This window comes from Magallana gigas, chromosome 5 (genome assembly GCF_963853765.1).
Source record: "Magallana gigas chromosome 5, xbMagGiga1.1, whole genome shotgun sequence".
NCBI lineage: Eukaryota > Metazoa > Mollusca > Bivalvia > Ostreida > Ostreidae > Magallana > Magallana gigas.
Genome location: NC_088857.1, coordinates 26698968 through 26718940, shown reverse-complemented (window position 1 = coordinate 26718940; position 19973 = coordinate 26698968). Strand labels below are relative to the sequence as shown.

Here is a 19973-nt window from a genome sequence, read left to right as displayed (position 1 = left end):
TCCTAATCCGCGGGGGGGGGGGGGGGGCGGAATTTAGGAACAATTATGTTTACTACAAAGAAAATTGGGGGGGGGGACCCTCCCTGATGCTATTTGCCTGATGGTTAAGTCTAACTTTGGAAAAAAAAGTAGGGGGACTAAGCCCCCCAACCCCCCCCCCCCCCCTCCGGTTCCGACGCCTATGATATACCGGTATATAGCTTCGATGTCAATTTTTTTACTAAACACTTTTGATGTGTTGATGAAGTAGTTAAAGAATTATTCATTCAACTCTCCATAATAATACAGCTAGATGAGGAGATAGGTAGCTTTATAATCAGGTATCATTACACGTAGTGAAAGATCAAGATGAACATACATATGTATCTAATTTAAGTGCAGCATCGCATGAGATATTTGTGAAAGCTAGTATCATTTTAAATGTTTAGTTTTGACAAGTTCTTGCCTCTGTCTACCAGGTGGTATTAGAAGCTCATCAGTATTTAACAATAAACGTTCTTCCATCATTGCATGGAAATCCCTTTTAATTATGATATGGTTAAATGAGTTTTAGGAAACCAGAATTTACAGTTATAAATTTATAACTAGTGCGACCACCCAACCTTTTTGAAACATTATTTATCATTCCAAAAGGAGTTATACTAACCATGTGTCAGTACGAACTTGAAGATTCTGGAGTGTCTCAAGAAATATTTCCGAGTACAATCGATGATGTCACGTACGTGCTCAACTGAGTTTTATGTTATAGATTTATGGAGGAGGGGGGTTTATTTTCCCTGACCATTTCTTTTTTTTCGGGGAGGGGGGGGGGGTATTTAACATTTCTTTTTTTCGGGGAGGGGGGGGGTATTTAACACTAGATCATTTATAATCTTGCGAAAGATTTTTACACAGGTTGTAAAATTATTTGAAATACATGTATTTTGTGAAGAAATCCCAAATCTGCAGGGGCGTCATTCTTATAAAAATGTAATTTTACGAGTTTTAAGGGTTTTTCTGAATCGAATCAGTTTATGAAAGGCCTAGATTCAATGTTGGATATGGGTTTTTCAAAAAGTAGGGATACTTAGTCAACAAAATGATTTGAACATATTCTGGAGTCAGAATTTGGAAGACTTTTGGGTTTTTTTTTCTATTTTTGGGGTTTTTTTTTTCTTGTTTCTTTAGGATTTTTAAAAATCCTTTCTGTTAAAAGACTTGATTAAACCCTACCTTTCTCCGCTTCGTCCAAGGAGAGAAAATGTTGTATGTAGCAAGAGAAAAAAAAAAGCATATCGATTTATTACATGGTTTATTATTATTCTTTTATTACATGTACATAAAGAATTGCAAATACATGAATATTGATTTGTTTGAAGCATATCTACTGGTTCTTTTAAAAATTGCTTTATAGTAAAAGAAATATTTCATAGGGGATTTTCTGATGCATGTACAATAATTCTAACGTCATTAAGGTAGAGTGCGTTTCCGAGAAAAGTAGTATACATGTACTTGTATTTTATTGGGTTTAGCCTAATATCACCAAAATATTATTCATAAAAAATATTGCGCATGCAAGTTGAAGCACGTCAATATTAAGGCCATATACTTAATACATGTAAGTAGCAAATGTCACACTGCTATACTTGATAAAGTGTGTCATATGCTAGAGTTACGAGTACTTACTCCTTATTCAGTGACACATCGTACTTGAAACACTTGTTATTACTATTGATGAGTAGGAGGTTGTTGAAACTATATCTATATCTTCTTCCTTCTTGAAAAGCTTTCGGTTCTGTCTCTATCAGTCACATGATGGTCAAACGTTACTATTTTAAATGTCTCAAATTTATTAATTAGGTCATCGGAAAATACAGCGCCAGTCAATTCTGGTTTCGGTACGAGTACGACTATCATTATTTTTTAGAATAGAAAATTTTTATTTGTATAGAAACTTATAACTCACGATATTAATCAAATCACTGATGCAGAGGTCGTCGTGTACAATGTGGGGGTTTTTTTTGGTTTTTTTTTTTGTGGGGGATTTTTTTTTTAATATTTCTAAAACCTTTGACAAAATTGACAAATTGGAACATGACATTAAGGACCTTGGTGAAAAATAAACGATACGAGCCCATTTGTAGAATATTTATACATATTTATTTTTACATGTAAAATCTAAAGTATTTAAATTCTTTAAAAATTTAAATTTAAGTCTTAATTTTCTTACACGACATCATCAAAATCTTTTTGTTTTGTAAGGGATATATAGGAAATAGTTCTGTCTGAAATAAAAAAGTTGAATTTTTTTACTACATGTATTTGAACCACTTTAAACCAAAGAAATCCGACTAAAATTTTGCTCTACAGGTATTGTAGTACATGTTTATATTAAATTAATTTTGGTTTAACGTGGACTTCGTACTGAAAAACTAGACAAATATCTCAGTGAGTGACTTTTCTAATATTATCATGTATATAGCCACATATATAAAAAAGACACTATGAAATTGATACATCCGTTGCCTAGTTCGGTAACGCGTAGGGTCTTTTTGGTTTTGTTGTCGCTGGATCGATTTCACCAAATATAGTAAATATTTTTTTCCTTTTCACTTAAAGAGGATAAGAGTAGAGAGTTTAAATTACATGTATCTAATCAGGTGTTTTTTTCTATTCTGTTTAATCCTGAGTAAAAGCACACCCAATATTAACAGACCTAAAACTATACATGTATATATATATACTCCATTTACTCTGCCTTCATTGAATTTTGCTGGAAGTTACCACGGTTCAGAATATCAACTGTGTTTATACACAGAGTTCTACATGTATGTATTTATTTCTCGATGCAGGTTTCCTGAATTTTTGTCAAATCAGTGTTTACAGACATCATTAAAAATCAGAACCTGTGTTTCGAAAATCCTTTTTACGACAGGTAATAGTATCTATTTCTATTTTTAGTAACCCGTACTTTCAGCTCAAACACGGGTGTAGGCAAAATAATGGGAAAAGGCGATATACCCTAAAAATTTAAGAAAACTGTTTTAGACCACCTCTATGATCATTTTTACAATAACTATATATATTTTTTTTATATTAAGCATGCAGCTGGGTTTCCTCTTTACCATCATCACATGGGTCTTTTGAGTTCACAAACCCTCAGCTGGTCAAAGTATGTTGTTATTTTAAAGAGTGCTTATAAGCTGTAATAATTGTGTTGTTTAACAAAACTAAAGTATCATTGGGGTGAAAAACTAGGAAACATTTTTTTTTATTAAACACAGCATGGAGTATTTGTAAGACTTACACTATAAAATGCTGAGTTTTGTGGAATGAAGGCTGTTTTTCGGTGTAAAATCTTATAAGTTTAATAAACAGCAGGTAGAACATACATGTGAAAATTGAATATTTTTTTTTATACAGGTAAACATCGATATCTCGAACTGTATATTAATTTTGATGTCGTATGATTGTTATTTCTGTTAAGAAAGTGGTTTTTTTTAAATCTAATTAATGATCAAATCATTGAGAGAGAGAGAGAAAGAGAGAGAGAAATTTGTTGTTTATTTGTAAAAATAATTAAAATAATATAGAGATACAAAATAAGGGAGAAAAAGAAAAAAGTTAGAAATGGAGAAAAGAAAAGTAACATTTATCAAGGGTTTTAGCATTGGGAAACAATCAACATTACATGAATATATTCAAAGTTCTCATTATCAATATATGTCGTTGGTATCTCATTATAAATCCTTCTATATTTTGTTTTCAGTCCTATTTGCAGATAAAAATTATATACCTGTCTGTAGCCCCAATCCATTTCTTTTTATTCTTTTTAGGGTGGGGGGGGGTGGGGGGGGTGGGGGTGTAAAAAAAACCCTCCGATTTCATCTGCATTGTTGTCTGAAGTAGACTGAAGTCTGAAGTCTACACGCCCCGTTCATAGATTGGTCGAAACCTACAGCGACCTAAGAAAAATCACGGACCGTACGAATGAGACTCAAATTACCATAAGAGACGATTTGGCTGTTTCTTTTAGCTAACGTACTGATGTACATTATATAACTAATTTAGTGAGTTTTACTTACTTTTTACAATCAATTTATTAATTCGTTAAAGGAAAGATGTAAATATACACAATAAAATGCTTTCCCTAATGAATCATATGTGTTATGAAGGTAGCGATCATTACAGAAAAAGATTACGTAACCCGCTAACGCGGATAGTGTACTTTTCTGCAATGTCGCCACCTTCATAAATCACAAAAAAAAGCATTTTATTGTTTACAGTGATTCCATGAATTAACATTTGTATGAAATGCAGATAAAATATGAAATCAACATAAGAAGCCCATGGGCCTCATCGCTCACCTGAGCAACAATAGGCATGATAAAATCAGCTTAATGGAGTCATAATACAAATAACTGGACAATCGAGTATAAAACATGTACACTTGTAGATCCTGTATTTAAAATTAAAATCAATTTTTCCTCTAGATATTCTTATGCTTATAATCAAGTCTCTTTTCTAAAAGGAAAATTTTATAGTCATATCACATGTTGAGCATTGCAGTTCTCAAAAAGATCCTATTGTCTGCCTCCTTGGTATTTTTGCCGCACATTTTTTAAAGTTGTTCTATATCTATAAATACCTCTGGGTTTAAATGATGTTCATTCAATAGTATAAAAAAAATTCCAAGAACCTGACAAAATTACTGGAATAAGTTTTTTTTTCTGAAGTTAGATTTTATTGCATACACTACTGTTCATGAGGTAACTTGTGAAAGCATCATATTGCAACTTACAGTAGCCATCAACATATATAGAAATTTCAATTATTATGCGATGCAAACCAGAAACTATTAATAGTTTATTTGTATAATAAATCACATTCAGTCAATGGAATAACAGAACAAAACAACGAAATGGGAACTTAACATTGTAAATCAATTAAATATTATGAAATCTTGTAATTTCATTTTTTTTTATTATGCGATTCAATAATTTTAAAAGAAACATGATCGTTTAAAAAAAATGTAAATTCCATTAATGAAATAGAGATAAATAAATATGATATATATGTTCTCTTAAAAAAAGAGTATGTTTTGATTCAATTGTTTATTAGATTCAGCTGATTGAAAACGAATAAAAGAGAATAGCCTTGACATGCCAGCTTAGAAATATGCACATGATCCAAACACGCATGAAGATTTTTATGATGTATTTTGTCCAAAAAGATCACATAATATACTTCAAACAATTTTAGAAAACTCACCATTCTTTCATTGCATGTAACGCGCGCGCGCATACACACACACACATAATTACGCACAAATACTCGCTCGCACTCACTCGCACACGAGAATACCCTCGTGCGCTTTTTTCTTTTAAAGTGTGTCATAAATCATAAAATACATAAATAGTATGCTATGTAAAATTGCTTCATATCTAAATCACAGGAACGAAATGATTGGAATTTTATTTTTTCTATCGCAAAAATCGACGAGTCACAAAGTATATCCTGACCATAACATTAACTCAGATATCACGAAAAACAAACACGTCCAACTTCCACCCTGAAGGCCTGGTCTTGCTGCCCTATGTCGGCAATACCAACGTCAACGATCGGTAATCTGTTGGTCTTCTTCGTTTTTACCTCAAACACAGTTTTCCCCCATGAGCCGTCTTTCACCTTTTTAAAAAAAAAGAAAATGAAACATTATGAAATATAAAGCACGTGCACTTTCGTGCAGGGTAGGAGTACGTGAATGTTTTAAATGTACAGAAGCAGTCACCTGACATCCATCCTCTGTGACCTTGTATCTAAATTTCTTTTTGTTGTTCGCGCCCAGCCAGTCTCCGTTGAATGTTGTTAGAAGGATGGCCCTGTCTTTGCTCTTTGATTGGGCATCGCGGTAAGCTACCGAGTTCTTACAATGGAAAGTGATCTCCTGCTCGGCTTTATCGTGTAAGCTCTGAAGGAACTTAATCTGTACCACTTTGGACTGGTATGGGATCTAAAAATTCATTGAAACGGATAAGTAATCATTTGAAAAACATCCATTTGATATTTAATTAATTAATTAAAAAATTTTACGGGGGGGGGGTATAATTTTGTTTGCCATGAGGCTTATTGTTGGTTCATGCAACTTTATGATGTGAAATTGATTATTAAATTTTCCAAAGGCCGGATCATGTTGAAATTCCCTATCAGGTCCTCCAGACCCTAGATTCGGGTGGATGTGATCGGTTTCTGCAGGAATGTTTATGCAGTGCAAATACAAACGAACAGATGTACAATGTACATTCAAATGAAAGTACCTCTCCATCCTGTAAGTGCTGGGAGGCGTACCACAGGGGTGATTGGGTCGCTCCTGGAGCAGTGTGTTCATCGGTCTGTAGACAAAATACCACAAAGGAATACATTTTTGTTCAAGTACATGTTTACTACTATATTATTTCTATTTATTACTATACTATATGTGTTTAAACTGAAAATGTATGAATAATTATTTTGTCAAGTAGCAAGTGAGAGTTAATCCTTATTTTGAACTAATATGAATGATAATACAAGCTACTAATTTAAATATTCTTTTAGAGATAGTAAGAAGCAATACATTTTTTTTTTCAAAATTAAATAACTTCTTGAACCAAATAACAGAAAACAAAAATGACAGTATTTGAACTGACTTCATGATAACCCCCCCCCCCCTAGATTTCATTAATTTAATACTCACAATGTTCATCGCTGGCAAAACGCACGTGTAAATCTTCTTACTCCTGAAGTCACAGTAGACTCGGATGGCATCGAGTTTAACACCAGCATTAGGATCAACCCAGTAGTACCCTGGAAAAATACCAATCAGTATAATTGTAAAATATACTTATGATTGATTTATTTGATTTAGAATAAGCACTTCTAAGTTCAGACTAAAGTTTATGTTTGTTAAGACATGCAGAAATTGTCCAAGGTTTTTTTTCTTATTTGACAATGACGCTATTTTTACAAAATTTGAGTTTAATTTGTATCTCAGGATAATTCTATTTAATTACACGAGTTTTAAATAGAGGAAATATTATCAGCTGTTGTTACATGATTCATATTGAGCATGATCATTTTGTTGCATGGCATTTATGTATTCTTTTGTTATTTTCGTGAAGTAGTGAGGAATTTTGCTCCAATTTACACTAATTTTAATACATTATGAAATTTTATAAATATTTCATAAACTGTAGTGTCTCTGACGGAGAGAAAATTCTAATGATAACCCCCGGAATTGCTTTTAAATATACTTTATGTTTGGAGCATTTGGATATACATATAGTATAGCAAAAGTGATGCTCTCTCTCTCTCTCTCTCTGTATAAGCACAAATTGGACTCCTAGTTCTATAGACCATACACTAAGATTTTGCATTAACAAACAACAATACCATCTTCTGCGTCTGGCTTATTTTTCTTGATCTGTTGACACGTTCTGGCTGGAGCCTCTTTTGAGCCATCTGGAAATTTCAACTTCCTCAATTCCTCTGTTATATCTTTAAGAGCTTTAAACACATCTTCTTTCTAAAAAAAATATACAATTTGGTTCAATAATATTTCTATCAAAAAAATCCTATAAAATAGGGATTAAAATAGGGATTAAAACACATGATGAGAAGAATCCCTCTTGGTTGTGATGGTATATCACTTTTATCCAACGAGTTGAGTGATTTATATCCTTTCGCCAATGCTCTGGGATGGAAAACACACAACTCGTTGGATAAAAATCATATACCATCAAAAGCCACGAGAGGTACTATATAACTATTAAGTTAAAATACATGTATAGAGTTGAGTAAATCCTCTGAAAGTCCCAGACCTACCTCTTGGGTCTTAGCCTCGTCTCCCTGGTACCCGGGGCCTTTGAAGACCGGGGCTCTTTGGAACCAGCCTTGCATGGCGGCACCGTATACAGAAGGACCTGGGATACCCTAGCAACATAAAATAAAGCATCATAAAAATTAGTGTTTTCATTATCATTCAATTGAACTTTGTTTTTACGTCACCGGTTATCTGACTTACCATTTTAAGATTTCAATTATTTTTCACTATTTAATTCTATAAACATATGTGTAGTTTCAAGAACAATATGTTTTTCAGTGAGATCGTAAGGAGAAAGAAGGCCTTTAGGCCTCAATTTAAACATGGCGGCGAAACGCCATGTGTAAAACAAAGAATACGAGGAAGATGTAGATATTCTACAAGGAGCTGTGACTCTAGCGGCATCCAAATGATTTTCGTTTTGTACAAGGATAAAGAATAAGCATATGTTTTGTGCCATTACCGTATGTTGTATGTCTAAAAGAGAGCTTGAGCCATATACTTTATCAAAATATCAAACTGTTTGCACTTAGAACTTGTTTTCGTTTAGAAATATTTTTCTTTTCGTAAACATAATAAATCAGAAGAGAACCAAAATTATTCTCCGATTTATAAAAGACAAACCTAATCGGTAGTTATTCAATGTTTAAATCCGTTTGTTAACCAGGAAAAAATAGTGAACAAATTACCCTCCCCCCTAAAAAAAACTTTGAAAAAAATTACAGTATGTTAAATTTAATTGATGCATATCTATTGATGTTTCTGTTTCTCGCATAATATGATCGATATCAGAAATCTGTTTATCTTTTTTGTACGTAGGCTTTTCTTTTTTTGAAGTGATGAGAATTTATTCTTCATATTAATTTTGCAACCATTAATAAGTTTATAAATGCTTTAGATCACCTCACCATGGTTCTATCAATACGCACGTGTTTTTCTGATGTAGTTTACGTTTTTGGTTTTCAATGAATAACAATTTACTGTGAAATATTCACCCGTCTTATTTGCGCCGCTTTCGCCCTCGTTGTCAATGGGCGAATTTAACAATGGGCGAATTCCAATGTCTCAAATTATCTCTCTTTAAACAAAACTGTGTCTCGGCGAATTCAAGACAGTACAAAACTGCTTGCAAGTGTATAAGGGCGACAATTACACGGGGCGAAAATAATCCTGTAGTTTATTAACAATTCTACTACAGTTATTGCTGAGATCAAAGAGATGCCGCGGACATTATCTCCAATATACCACGAACGTCATCAGTAAATTATCAGATCAGAAATACTTATTTGTCTCGCACTGACCATGAAAGTACAATTTCAAACCGTAAAAAGTTTTAAAACTATGTCAATTTCACGTGTTAGTTCCAGTCAAAACGATGTGTATTGCCTCAAATGTTTATTTTTAAGAGATCAATGCGGCTGTTCCTAGGACCTCCCTAGCACATTTTCACTGCGTGTTTTTCATTAAATATATAACGTGTAGTAGTACTGTAATAATCGTATTAAATTGCCCCTTAAATATTAGGAACATGATTCAAAGATATTTTATGAATAAGTAAAGAGTGTTAAAAATTCAAAGAAAAATTCTGTCGTCTGCATGTGATTCCTTTGATCGATACACATGTAAACATTACTAACAAAACCATTCGGGTTACACGGAACAGCCGTCAAAATGACATAGATCGTCTCTCTATAGGAGAAACGATCTGTAGAAATACTGGGCTGTTAGTAGAATAGAAATAAAGTTCTTGTTATCGCGAATGTTGCAGGATAACCTCCTCGGTCTCGAAATGTTATTTGAAATATAAAAGCCTCGGCTAACGCCTCGCAACATTCACGAAAACTCGTACTTTATTTCTTAAATAATGACTTCTCGATAAACTAGTATTCAAGAACGACAACTTACAGGTGAACCGGGCTGTCCCATTTCTCCCATTACACCCTGAAAATGGAGAAAGAAAAATATTACTAGTATTTCAATTGTTACTGATATTACATTTAAAACACAATTACCTTGAAATTCATTGCTAGTATTTTAATAGCACTTGTACTTTCATGTAAATTCTAAATCTGTACCTTAAATATCAATTATCTGTCTGTTTAAGACTTTTTAGTACTTTAAATCATTCTTATATTTTAAGTACTTTTGAGTACTTGTTCAGGTACTTTTAAATGCTTCCAATTACTACTTTAAGAAAACCTCAAAAGCATTCCATCGAATAAAGACATTGAATCTGGAACAGTTACTTCGTCTTTAAAGACTATTTCTATGGAACTTAACAAAACACGATCAAAAGCCTTACTGGTCGTCCACTATCTCCTTTAGGTCCACGTGATCCCTAAAAAGAGGAACATGTGAAAATAACAAAAACCAAACAGGCAAAAATAAAAATCAAAATATAGAAGAAGAATCACAAATATTGGATTTCTACATTCTTTTTTACTATGTTTTTCATACAAAGATTTGACAAAGATAAAGTGATTGACATACAAGGGGTCCCTGGTGTCCGGGTGCGCCAGGCTGTCCTTCTTCTCCAGGTCTTCCTCGTCGTCCCGTTGGTCCCTAGGTATAAATATAATATATACTAGTATATAAATATAATACATATTTATACATGTATTAAGCATCTGTCTTATCTTGGAACGCCGACGTTTTACTCGTACGTTATAGTTTTGTGTTTTACAATTTGTTCCGTTATTTTTAACATTACTTTGGTATGTAACAGTGACCAGCACCACACAATTTTACTGTGTTATGTGAAAGAAGTTTTACATCTGCCAATTCATTGTTTAAACATGTACTACATGTAATTGTCATTTTCAATATATGACGTCACGCAAATACATTGTTGTGCTATTGAAACCTGTAGATATCTTTTTAATGAATTGTTGAAGTAAGGGATGTAACTGAAGCTTACCGCTTGTCCTAAGGGACCGGGGGGTCCCATTGGTCCAGGCTCTCCGGGGGGTCCCTAACAGACGAATATACATGTACATCAATATCATGCGTCTTCGTAAACATAATTACGTTCTTGTCACGCAGTTTTTACCAGAGAATAAAAACTACGCAATGAAAATCATACAAAAAGTAAATGAACACTATTTTGAACAGCAATATATTATTCTTATATATATCATTATGACATCATCGTTACGTTTGTAACAAAACATATGCCTTAAAAAAAACAAGTCTGAAATAAAGATTATATGGAAAAAACAACGAAGTAGATTAATATTACCTCAGGTCCTAGTAAACCATTCAATCCCATTAAACCAGGGTCGCCCTTTTCACCCTAAACAATGGAAAAGAATGCTTGGTTTAATGATCTCATTCATTCAAGGCCTACTATCATTCTACCCAAAGTCAGGATTAAATTTATTATAATGTGTATTACGGTGTAGGCAATGGCATATCAAACTAAGTTTATTTTATTAAATACCAGTGTAAAACTGCTCATTTAAAACATTATTGCATTTAAAAATGTTCTTTATTTAGATCTATAAACATTGAAAACTGCAATCTTAAAAAAATTGTCAAAAAACCACTTTATGGGCCAATTACCAATTTACATCTTAAAGAAAAAATAAATTTTGACTACAATGACTATGTCAAAATCCTTTTAAAAAGTGGCCGAGAGATTTTGGTAACAAAAATGCTTCTATAAGTATCGATTTCTTTGTCTACAAGTTGAAAAGGTGCATAAAACTTAGATATTTACATTATTCCACTACCTGACTTTGTACTTGGGAGAGGGTTTATATTGACTGTGCCTCTTACACATTTCAATTGAGTATCAAGAAATGTTTAATCCTCGATTAACAAATGACAGGTACAATATACATACCTCTTCGCCATTATCTCCCTTCTCTCCAGAGTTTCCTTGAATTCCATTTGAACCCTGAAAATTTCAAACCATTTAAAACTAATTAGTGATAATAAACATGTATATTTCGAATAATCTGAGTACAGAAAAAGCCATTGGTGTGCCAATGATTTTTTTAGCAATTAGAATAGAAGTATATATTTCCCGTTGAAAACTATAACTGTAAATTGGGTTATTAGTTTTCTTTAATTCTTGTAACAGGCGAAAAGCTAATTTCTTACATTTGAGGCGCATCCAAAATTTTAAAAAGGGGAGAGATCCGATTTAACTGTAAACCATGCTCAGTAAAAATTAATATATGCATTATTCATTATATTGCTTTAACATGCTAGAGTTATTTTCGGCATCACTTTTTGCTAAATTATTAAATTTAAATATTTTTGATACTCTATATAAACTTTTTCATTTATATGGATGAAAATACCCGAACCTCTCTCAAGTTTGTTAAATAAAACGTCTTCTTTAGAATCTAAACTAATGTCACGTAAACTATTCTACATGCGCTACAAATCAGATCTGTTCCAGATCTGTTCCATACCGGTGGTCCCCGTACTCCAGGTGCGCCGGGTGCTCCAGATGGACCTTTTTCACCCTAAAAATGCAAAGGAAAAAAACCCCCTAAATTAACAGTCGGTCCTTGGATAAGAGAATTAATAGCACAAAGTTGTTTCTTTAAGCAAAGCAGTACGCAAACAAACAACTTTAAAGAAAATAAATTCAAATGTAATATCAATTTATCATTTGGCGTAACAAAGTTCTGATTTTGCTTATTTGAAATGTCATACTTCTAAGAGCCTTTAGATACATAGGCAAAACTAATACAATATGCATATAAAGTCGGGTTTAATTTGTATCAGCATCATATGCCGCATACTCTATCTCCCTAATAAATCATTTAAAATTAACTTTGTGAACAAGCAAAGAAAGTTAATAACTCTAAAAAAAGAATAGGGCAAGAAACTAATTTCCGTACTCTTAATCCTCTTTCGCCACTTGGACCGGTTGCACCAGTCACTCCTGGGGGACCAGCGAACCCTGGTAACCCGGATGGTCCGGACTGTCCCATCTCTCCGGCGGGTCCTTTCTCACCTGTACGTCCCGTGATTCCAGGTGCACCATCTGGTCCAGGATTACCCTAAATCGGCGAGTTAAAAATAAATAAATAAATAAATACACGTGCAATCGTTTTCTGAGAAAACTCTGCTCAAAAATATTTTTTTGTAAACCAACTTATTACTAGCATAATACAAAGCAAATGTAAATGTACATAAAAGCTAGTAAATGTCACAAATATCAAAGTAAAGAAACAAAATTACCCATGCAATCTAGCGACTCGTGATTCTTTGTTTTAATTTTTTTTCTTTGGTAATAATATTGCTTGAGATTCATTTTTCCTCATTTAGGATAGGGATAAGGCTACGACAGAAATGACCTGTCCCGAAAACATCGTTATTTTTCAAGATAAAGTTTAATATGAAACCAAGGGCGCAAAAATTAAAAGCATAATTTCGGATTTTGTTAATAATTGAACACAAATCTGAAATCCATAGTCTTCACCACAAATCGATATGATTTATTATAATTAGGAAATTTGGCATTTTAATTATAAGACAACAAAACTCCTCGACCTTTTCCTATTCTATGGTGCAAACAAGAAAAAAAGTATCTTCAAATACAGGTAAGCTAACAAGCGAGTGAGTTTAGTGGAACCTTTATTTGATATTTTAGGTATATCAATCATTCAAAATATTCTCAATTTGTTTTCCCTCCTTAACAGCATCACTAAAACACGTATTTTTAAAAACTATGGCCATCTAACTGATATATATATATATATATATAATGGAAGAGTTTGGACACGCAATTTGAAAATATTTTCAGAGCAAAACTTGCATGCTCTAGATAATTTATATAGTAGAAATAAATTGAAAGAAAATTGTGAAAAGTTAAAACACATTGAAATTAACTAACGCGTAAGGATAATCAAAAAGCTCTTGCATGCTAATCAACAGAATTTCACACAAACGATGTAAAAGAAAAAGCTACATGTATAACTCACGGGTGATCCCACATTTCCAACAGACCCTGGGTTCCCTGGAGGTCCCTGGGGACCTTGTTTTCCTGGCGCGCCGTCGGACCCAGATTTTCCAGCCTCTCCGGGTAAACCCTATGACCAAAATATTTATATTTTACATTTGAATACAAAACAAAAGTTAACGAAGGATATTAACCACATTGATGAAATGACTGTTAATTAAAGACTAATTAAGTTTTATTTTTTGTTCAATTTATCAATTCTTTATTTCTTTAAGCTTTACAGCTTATCAGTATGACATATGTATAACATGAGGTGGTAGTGTATTTACACGAGAACTTGTGCACGTACAGATAATAACATTTACTGTTACATATACAGGTTGAGAAAACAAAAGACTACAATTATGTAATACAGTTGTCCCTTAATAGAGAGGTTTAGCAGACCAACGTGTACGTGTACTTGTACGTGTAGGTTACAAGTTAGAACTACGCGTACCAGCTCAATTACTTTTCTTGTTTGGCAGTTGTAACGTGTACTTGTACGTGTAAATCTTTTAATGTAATTATGGATGTCCTCTCCTACTAAGCTGAGAATGTTGGTTATAAACGAAAAGTAGGAATTCTGCATGTGTTAATTTTATTAAACATCATTTATTATATATGCACATTTTTATTTATCGCAAATTAATAAGATAACGGAGCCATTGCATGTTTTGGAGGAAGAGATGCGTGAAATAAAACTCCAATAACATATTAAACGCTAATGAAAATTTATGTTGGTAGATATCAGCATTCGCATTGAATATTCAGGCTTAAGAAAAGTTAACATATTTATTAAAATTAATAGACAACAGGGAAACAGAGGCTACAAGTTCGACCTTACGGGTACTTTGCAATTTACACGTATGTTCATTCGGGTACATACGTGTAGAAATTCGTCATTACACAAACTGATGACGTAATGCACATATTTTCCGTTCTACACGTACACGTACGCGTACACGTTGGTTTGCTAAACCTCTCTAATAACATACTTTTTGAGATGAATTTGCCAAGATTACAGAGATCTTTAACATTGTCAGTATTAAAAAGTTGAATTAATTTAAACATACAAGGTTTTTTATAATAATATTCTTTCATGTATAATCTGCGCAGTGTTCTGTATAGAGGACAAACAAATAAAAAATGGAATTCATCTTCAACACTAGATTTGCAATCTGGACAAAATCTATTTTCTCTATTTGTGTTATTATATCTACCAGTTTCAATAGCCAGGCGATGTGACGATAGTCGTAATTTAGTTATATATTTCTGTAATTTAATGGGAATAGATTTTCTTAAATAGTATTGAAGATGTATACCATCGATAAGATATTTGTAAAAAGAACATTTCTTTGAATTTTCAACATTTGCAAAAATATCTTGTTTTGCCTGATCAAAAATTCTTTGTTTTACAAGTTGTAAAATACCATTGTTTATTTTTTGGTTAGACCATATATAAAAAAAACCGAGGTCAATGAGAATTTTCTTTACATAGAAAACCCAGTTTTTATAACCGTGTTCTTCACAATTAATATACATAACTTCGTAGCAATGTCTAATTATACAATTGTCACTAATTAAGACATTTTTCCAAAACTTAATAATGTTAAACATTCTATAATGTACAAGGGGCACACGGCCTAATTCAGCATATAAGTAAGCAGTATTTGTACTTTTCTTCACTCCGAGAATTTGTTTACAGAAGTCTGTATGAAGTTTCTCGATATTACAACCTATATTATTTCCCCATATTTCTGAACAGTAATTAACAATTCCACCAATAAAACAATCAAAAAGCGACAATAAAGTTTCTATATTAAATGACATTCCCCGTATATTCTTTCTAAGCGCAAACAATGCTTTTCTACCTTGTTCAGATAATTGTTTTTCAGCTTTGGTAAACTTGTTGTTGAAGTTGAAAAGTATTCCTAAGTAAGTGAATTGTTGTACAATTTCTAAAACATCATTACCAATATGCCAACACTCACTATCTTTTACTCTGCCATTGTTTCTAAAAACCACAATTTTTGACTTTTCCGCATTAACATGCATTTTCCAAGTATTACAATAGCTATGTAGTTCATTCAAAAGACATTGTAAACCTTCCACAGATTCAGAGAACAGGACCATATCATCAGCGTACATTAAAAGAAACAGATTTAGGGAAGATAACTCGTAAGACAAACAACCGGCATTTAAAAAGCTATTTTCGAAATCGTTAACATATAAATTGAATAAAATAGGTGATAACACTTCGCCCTGCATTAATCCTAGGTTATTACAAAAATATTCACTTAAAAAGTGACAATTTATCAAATTCATTAAACCCCAGTTAATATGTCATGAGCAAATTGATTCTTCTATTCTAGGGCTAGAACAATTATAGTGCAGTAGTTTTTCTTTTAAATAAAGGCATCTGACAAAGCCGTCACCATCTTTCCTACAGTCAATACTCTGCCTCAAGTCTGAGTATTGGTCTCAGATTCATATATTTTCATACACTCGAAATTATATTTGGGAAATTGACCAAAAATTCAGCATCATCAAACAGTGTCTTGTACTTACAACTGCACCCGCTGGTCCCATTGGTCCCCTCTCTCCGCGCGTACCTGGATCTCCGGGTAAACCTACTTCTCCTGAATTTCCCAAAGGCCCAACTGGACCAGTTGGCCCCTAAGTATGGAAAATAAAAAAAAAAACAATGGTGAGGACAGTGGTTTCGTTTCAAAATTCTTTTGTAACATTTAAGCCACTGGTTTCTGATTTCGAACAAGTTTTTGAGATAGTGTCAATCGCCTCACCTCTGCTCCATCCTCGCCCCTTGCCCCCTTTTGACCTGGCTGTCCAGGGTTGCCGGGCATGCCTTCCTGACCTCTGGGCCCAGGGGATCCGGGTTCACCACGCATTCCCTGGATAAAGACAGATTGAGAATATATGTACTTATATTGATGAATAGTAAATTTTCTGTCATATACATTGTACATACAATTTACTCGACATAGTACGTTTACTCCTGTTATTGTTTTTCTATACAAACAGGTGAGTTTTTGTTACCCAGACAATAACGCTATTACTGTTTTAATTTATGTAGAGTCAACAAACCGACAAATAAAAATACTGAAACCTTCTTGATAAATCAATTTTATTGATTGTTATACCAGTTTAAAATGTGAACAAATATAACGAAACACCCTGTTTATCAAAATGCTATTTATTTACCTTAATTTAATTGTTTTTCTGTCATTCATCCTGATATGCTCTACAGTCTCTTGTTTAAACACGCACGTACGATATTTTGATAAATCATACTAATTCGCTCTATCAATTCCATTGTAAGAAACAAAAGAAATATATGTTTAATGACATTATTTTTCTTTCCTTTTTTAATTGCGATTTTAGCTATTATCATAATTATATTCAAGAAAACAGAATAATTTATGCAATCACCTTATGTTATAAATTTCATATATATATAGGTGTTGTCTTACCGTGATACCATCCTGACCGGGGGTACCCTGTGACCCGGGGCTGCCGGATTTTCCGGGGAATCCCTGGGGACCGTCTCTACCTGTGGGGCCGGGTTGACCAGGAATACCAAGGATTCCCCGGTCTCCTCGCTCACCTTTTCTACCTGGGATACCGTCCGCACCCTGCAAATACAAGTATTTATTTAGACATATCATTCCATTATAAATAGTCGTATTTTAAAATGCACTATTGGATATAAAATAATTTATACTGGAAGGGAACGTAAGGGTGCCATTATATAAATAGTGCCTGTTTGGGAGGGTAACTGTTGAAATTGACACCCCGAGACAACCATTGTCAACCGACGCGAATTTTACTGCTTTTATATAGAAATGAAGTGAATTCTACGGCGAACCGTACACGCATAATTTACGCGCATGTAACAATTTGTTGTGTTACCCATTGCCAAGTGTGTTGCTAACGCTGTGGGTAATAGTATATAAATAGTGCCTGTTTGGAAGGGTAACACAACTATGAACTCTTAAGAGCTTAGAATTTTATTTTGTGCAATTTTGTACATTGTTAAATATGAACCAAAAAGATCTATTTTGGCAATGAAAGCTATTAAAATCACTTTTGATACCCAGATGTAAAAAATACGTTAAAACAAAAGCACTGTTCACTTGAAAATATAAATCTTAAATAATACTTCGATTAAAACTAATTTTAAATTAGGAAACTCAAAATGAACTCACCGAGGGTCCTCTATTACCGGGTGCGCCAGAAATTCCGCGATCTCCCGTTTCCCCCTTTACGCCGGACAGTCCATTCAGTCCACGGGCACCTAGAGGTCCTGAGGGTCCCTTAAAATAAAGTCTACATCGTGTCATTCTAGGAAGACAATTACAGAATCAAAATCAAGGATGTACGTGTATTTGAGTAAAATTTATTCAAAGTGTTGTTAAGCTGCTATTTTTTTTAATTTTGATAACTCTTTATTATTATCTTTTGAAATAAATGGATTTGATAATAGAATTAAAAGTTTGAAGAATTTTAAAGCTTAATACATGTAACGGTATTTAGTTATATTGACATGTTTGAATGATAGGAAAACATAAGCTGACTATCCAAACTTATTACATGTACATGTATAATATATTTATATTCCATATAACATCTAATTTTAGTAACTATTGGAAAATATTGCTTTAGAATATACAGTACAATGCAAAATGAAACCATTGCATTGCTTCTAATATTTTAAACGGTCCTGCTGCAGATTTTTTATATACTTCCAATATATACATGTATATTCCAAAGAAGATGGGGGAACAAGATAGCGCAAATGCCCATTTGGTTAAGTCGTAAAATACAATTTTAAATTGAATTTTTTCAAACTAAATATACTTGATTATGTTATAAAGCAAGTTTTCAAAACCACAATTTCTAACTATATTCAGTTTTGAATATTTTAAAAAACGATAAGAAAACAAATCTTAAGTTTTGGTGGTATCGAACCCACAACCTAAAAACCTTATCATCATAATGTTACCTAATGTCTGGTGCTCTAATCACTGAGCCATTTGAGTCACAACAAACTCCATTGTTAAATGCTATATGCGACTTCGACCACGTATTACGGACTTGTATTATTTTTCTAAAACGTTCAATAATACAAAATGAAATTTTTAAAGTATAGTGGGTCATCTTTCCACGTTTTCGTTAATTGAAATCGGTTTGATTTCCTTTAAACCTTATATAGACCATGACAAAAATATGGAGCTCTGACCCACTCTATAAAAGAAAAGTCAATGAAGTTTTAAAAATGACACTATTTGGAGGTTTTGACATGCATACTCCAGCTTCAATATATTCCAAATATTTAACACATTTAAGGGTTATAAATAGATGTCATGGTAAATAAACATCGTCTTCAATATTACGAGATTTGTTGATATTTCAATTTTATAGTATCTTATCTATCCTCATGTAGGCAGTTTACACGCCTTATTCACCCATCTTCTTTACAATTCGAGAAAACGCAAGTAGAATGTAGCACCCTTTCTTGTCTTTGGAGTTTGCAAAGAACTGAAAGCACATCGAATTTATTAACATCACCAGATGTTATAATTTTATCTTAAAAATTGAGAAGCTCATCGTTCTCTTGATGTATTGCTTAGACAACCTTAATTAAAAGCTTCTGTTGCAAATTTAAAGCCATATCATTGCAGTAAATGAAGATATAATCTTAAACCCCAAAAATTAATTATAACACTTAATTTTTTCAATGTCTTATGAGAAAATAAGGTTGTCGTTGAGGCCAGCGTACGTAATACATTCGAGAAGGTTGTTTTTATTGTTTATTGAGCAGCTCTTATACGTAGGATGTAGTTTAGTCGCCAAGATAAACATACGGGAGGTCCTGGGATGCCCGACGCCCCTTCCTCTCCTGGAGGTCCCCGACCCCCGGGGGATCCTCGTGGTCCTGGTTCTCCAGGGTTACCAGCGTCACCCTGAGTTCCGGGATCAGCTGAGAGACCCATAGGTCCCATATCGCCTGGAGGTCCTGGGGCTCCCTGGGGGCCTGATCTACCCGGTGCCCCGTCAGGTCCGGGTTCTCCAGGTTCACCCTTGAAAAATAGACATAGATAGAAGCAAATGATATTAATTTTGATTGGTTATTTTTTTTATTAATTGAATAAAGAT

General features: G+C 33.3%; 2 protein-coding genes across 2 annotated transcripts in view; both read right to left on the bottom strand.

Moving 5' to 3' along the window:
* Positions 1-5078: 5078 nt before the first annotated feature.
* On the bottom strand, positions 5079-10227 carry LOC136275922 (collagen alpha-1(II) chain-like). Its single transcript, XM_066086390.1, has 8 exons — positions 10140-10227; positions 9743-9778; positions 7840-7947; positions 7408-7540; positions 6713-6822; positions 6297-6371; positions 5771-5992; positions 5079-5667 (listed from the first exon to the last, which is right to left on the bottom strand). The coding sequence occupies exons 2-8, from the start codon at positions 9770-9772 to the stop codon at positions 5521-5523; spliced, it is 825 nt and encodes a 274-aa protein (XP_065942462.1). The 5' UTR covers positions 9773-9778; positions 10140-10227; the 3' UTR covers positions 5079-5520.
* A 50-nt stretch (positions 10228-10277) lies between these two features.
* The window catches only part of LOC105325218 (fibril-forming collagen alpha chain), a 30543-nt gene continuing 20847 nt past the window's right edge, over positions 10278-19973 (bottom strand). The window contains exons 29-40 of the mRNA XM_066086389.1: positions 19682-19897; positions 18023-18130; positions 17288-17449; positions 16601-16708; positions 16365-16472; positions 13780-13887; positions 12694-12855; positions 12259-12312; positions 11682-11735; positions 11076-11129; positions 10755-10808; positions 10278-10399 (exon numbers count right to left, since the gene is read on the bottom strand). Coding sequence (XP_065942461.1) covers positions 10289-10399; positions 10755-10808; positions 11076-11129; positions 11682-11735; positions 12259-12312; positions 12694-12855; positions 13780-13887; positions 16365-16472; positions 16601-16708; positions 17288-17449; positions 18023-18130; positions 19682-19897 — 1299 coding nt within the window. The 3' untranslated portion in view covers positions 10278-10288. The remainder of the gene's footprint in view (positions 10400-10754; positions 10809-11075; positions 11130-11681; positions 11736-12258; positions 12313-12693; positions 12856-13779; positions 13888-16364; positions 16473-16600; positions 16709-17287; positions 17450-18022; positions 18131-19681; positions 19898-19973) is intronic.

Excerpts from the sequence above, each read along its gene's own strand:
- LOC136275922 (XM_066086390.1), bottom strand. The coding sequence starts at position 9,772 with ATGGGAGAAATGGGACAGCCCGGTTCACCT. Across the intron at positions 6,372-6,712 it reads TTTTGCCAGCGATGAACATT|ACCGATGAACACACTGCTCC; the intron begins GTGAGTATTAAA and ends TTTTGTCTACAG. Across the intron at positions 5,993-6,296 it reads AGCACTTACAGGATGGAGAG|ATCCCATACCAGTCCAAAGT; the intron begins GTACTTTCATTT and ends ATGAATTTTTAG.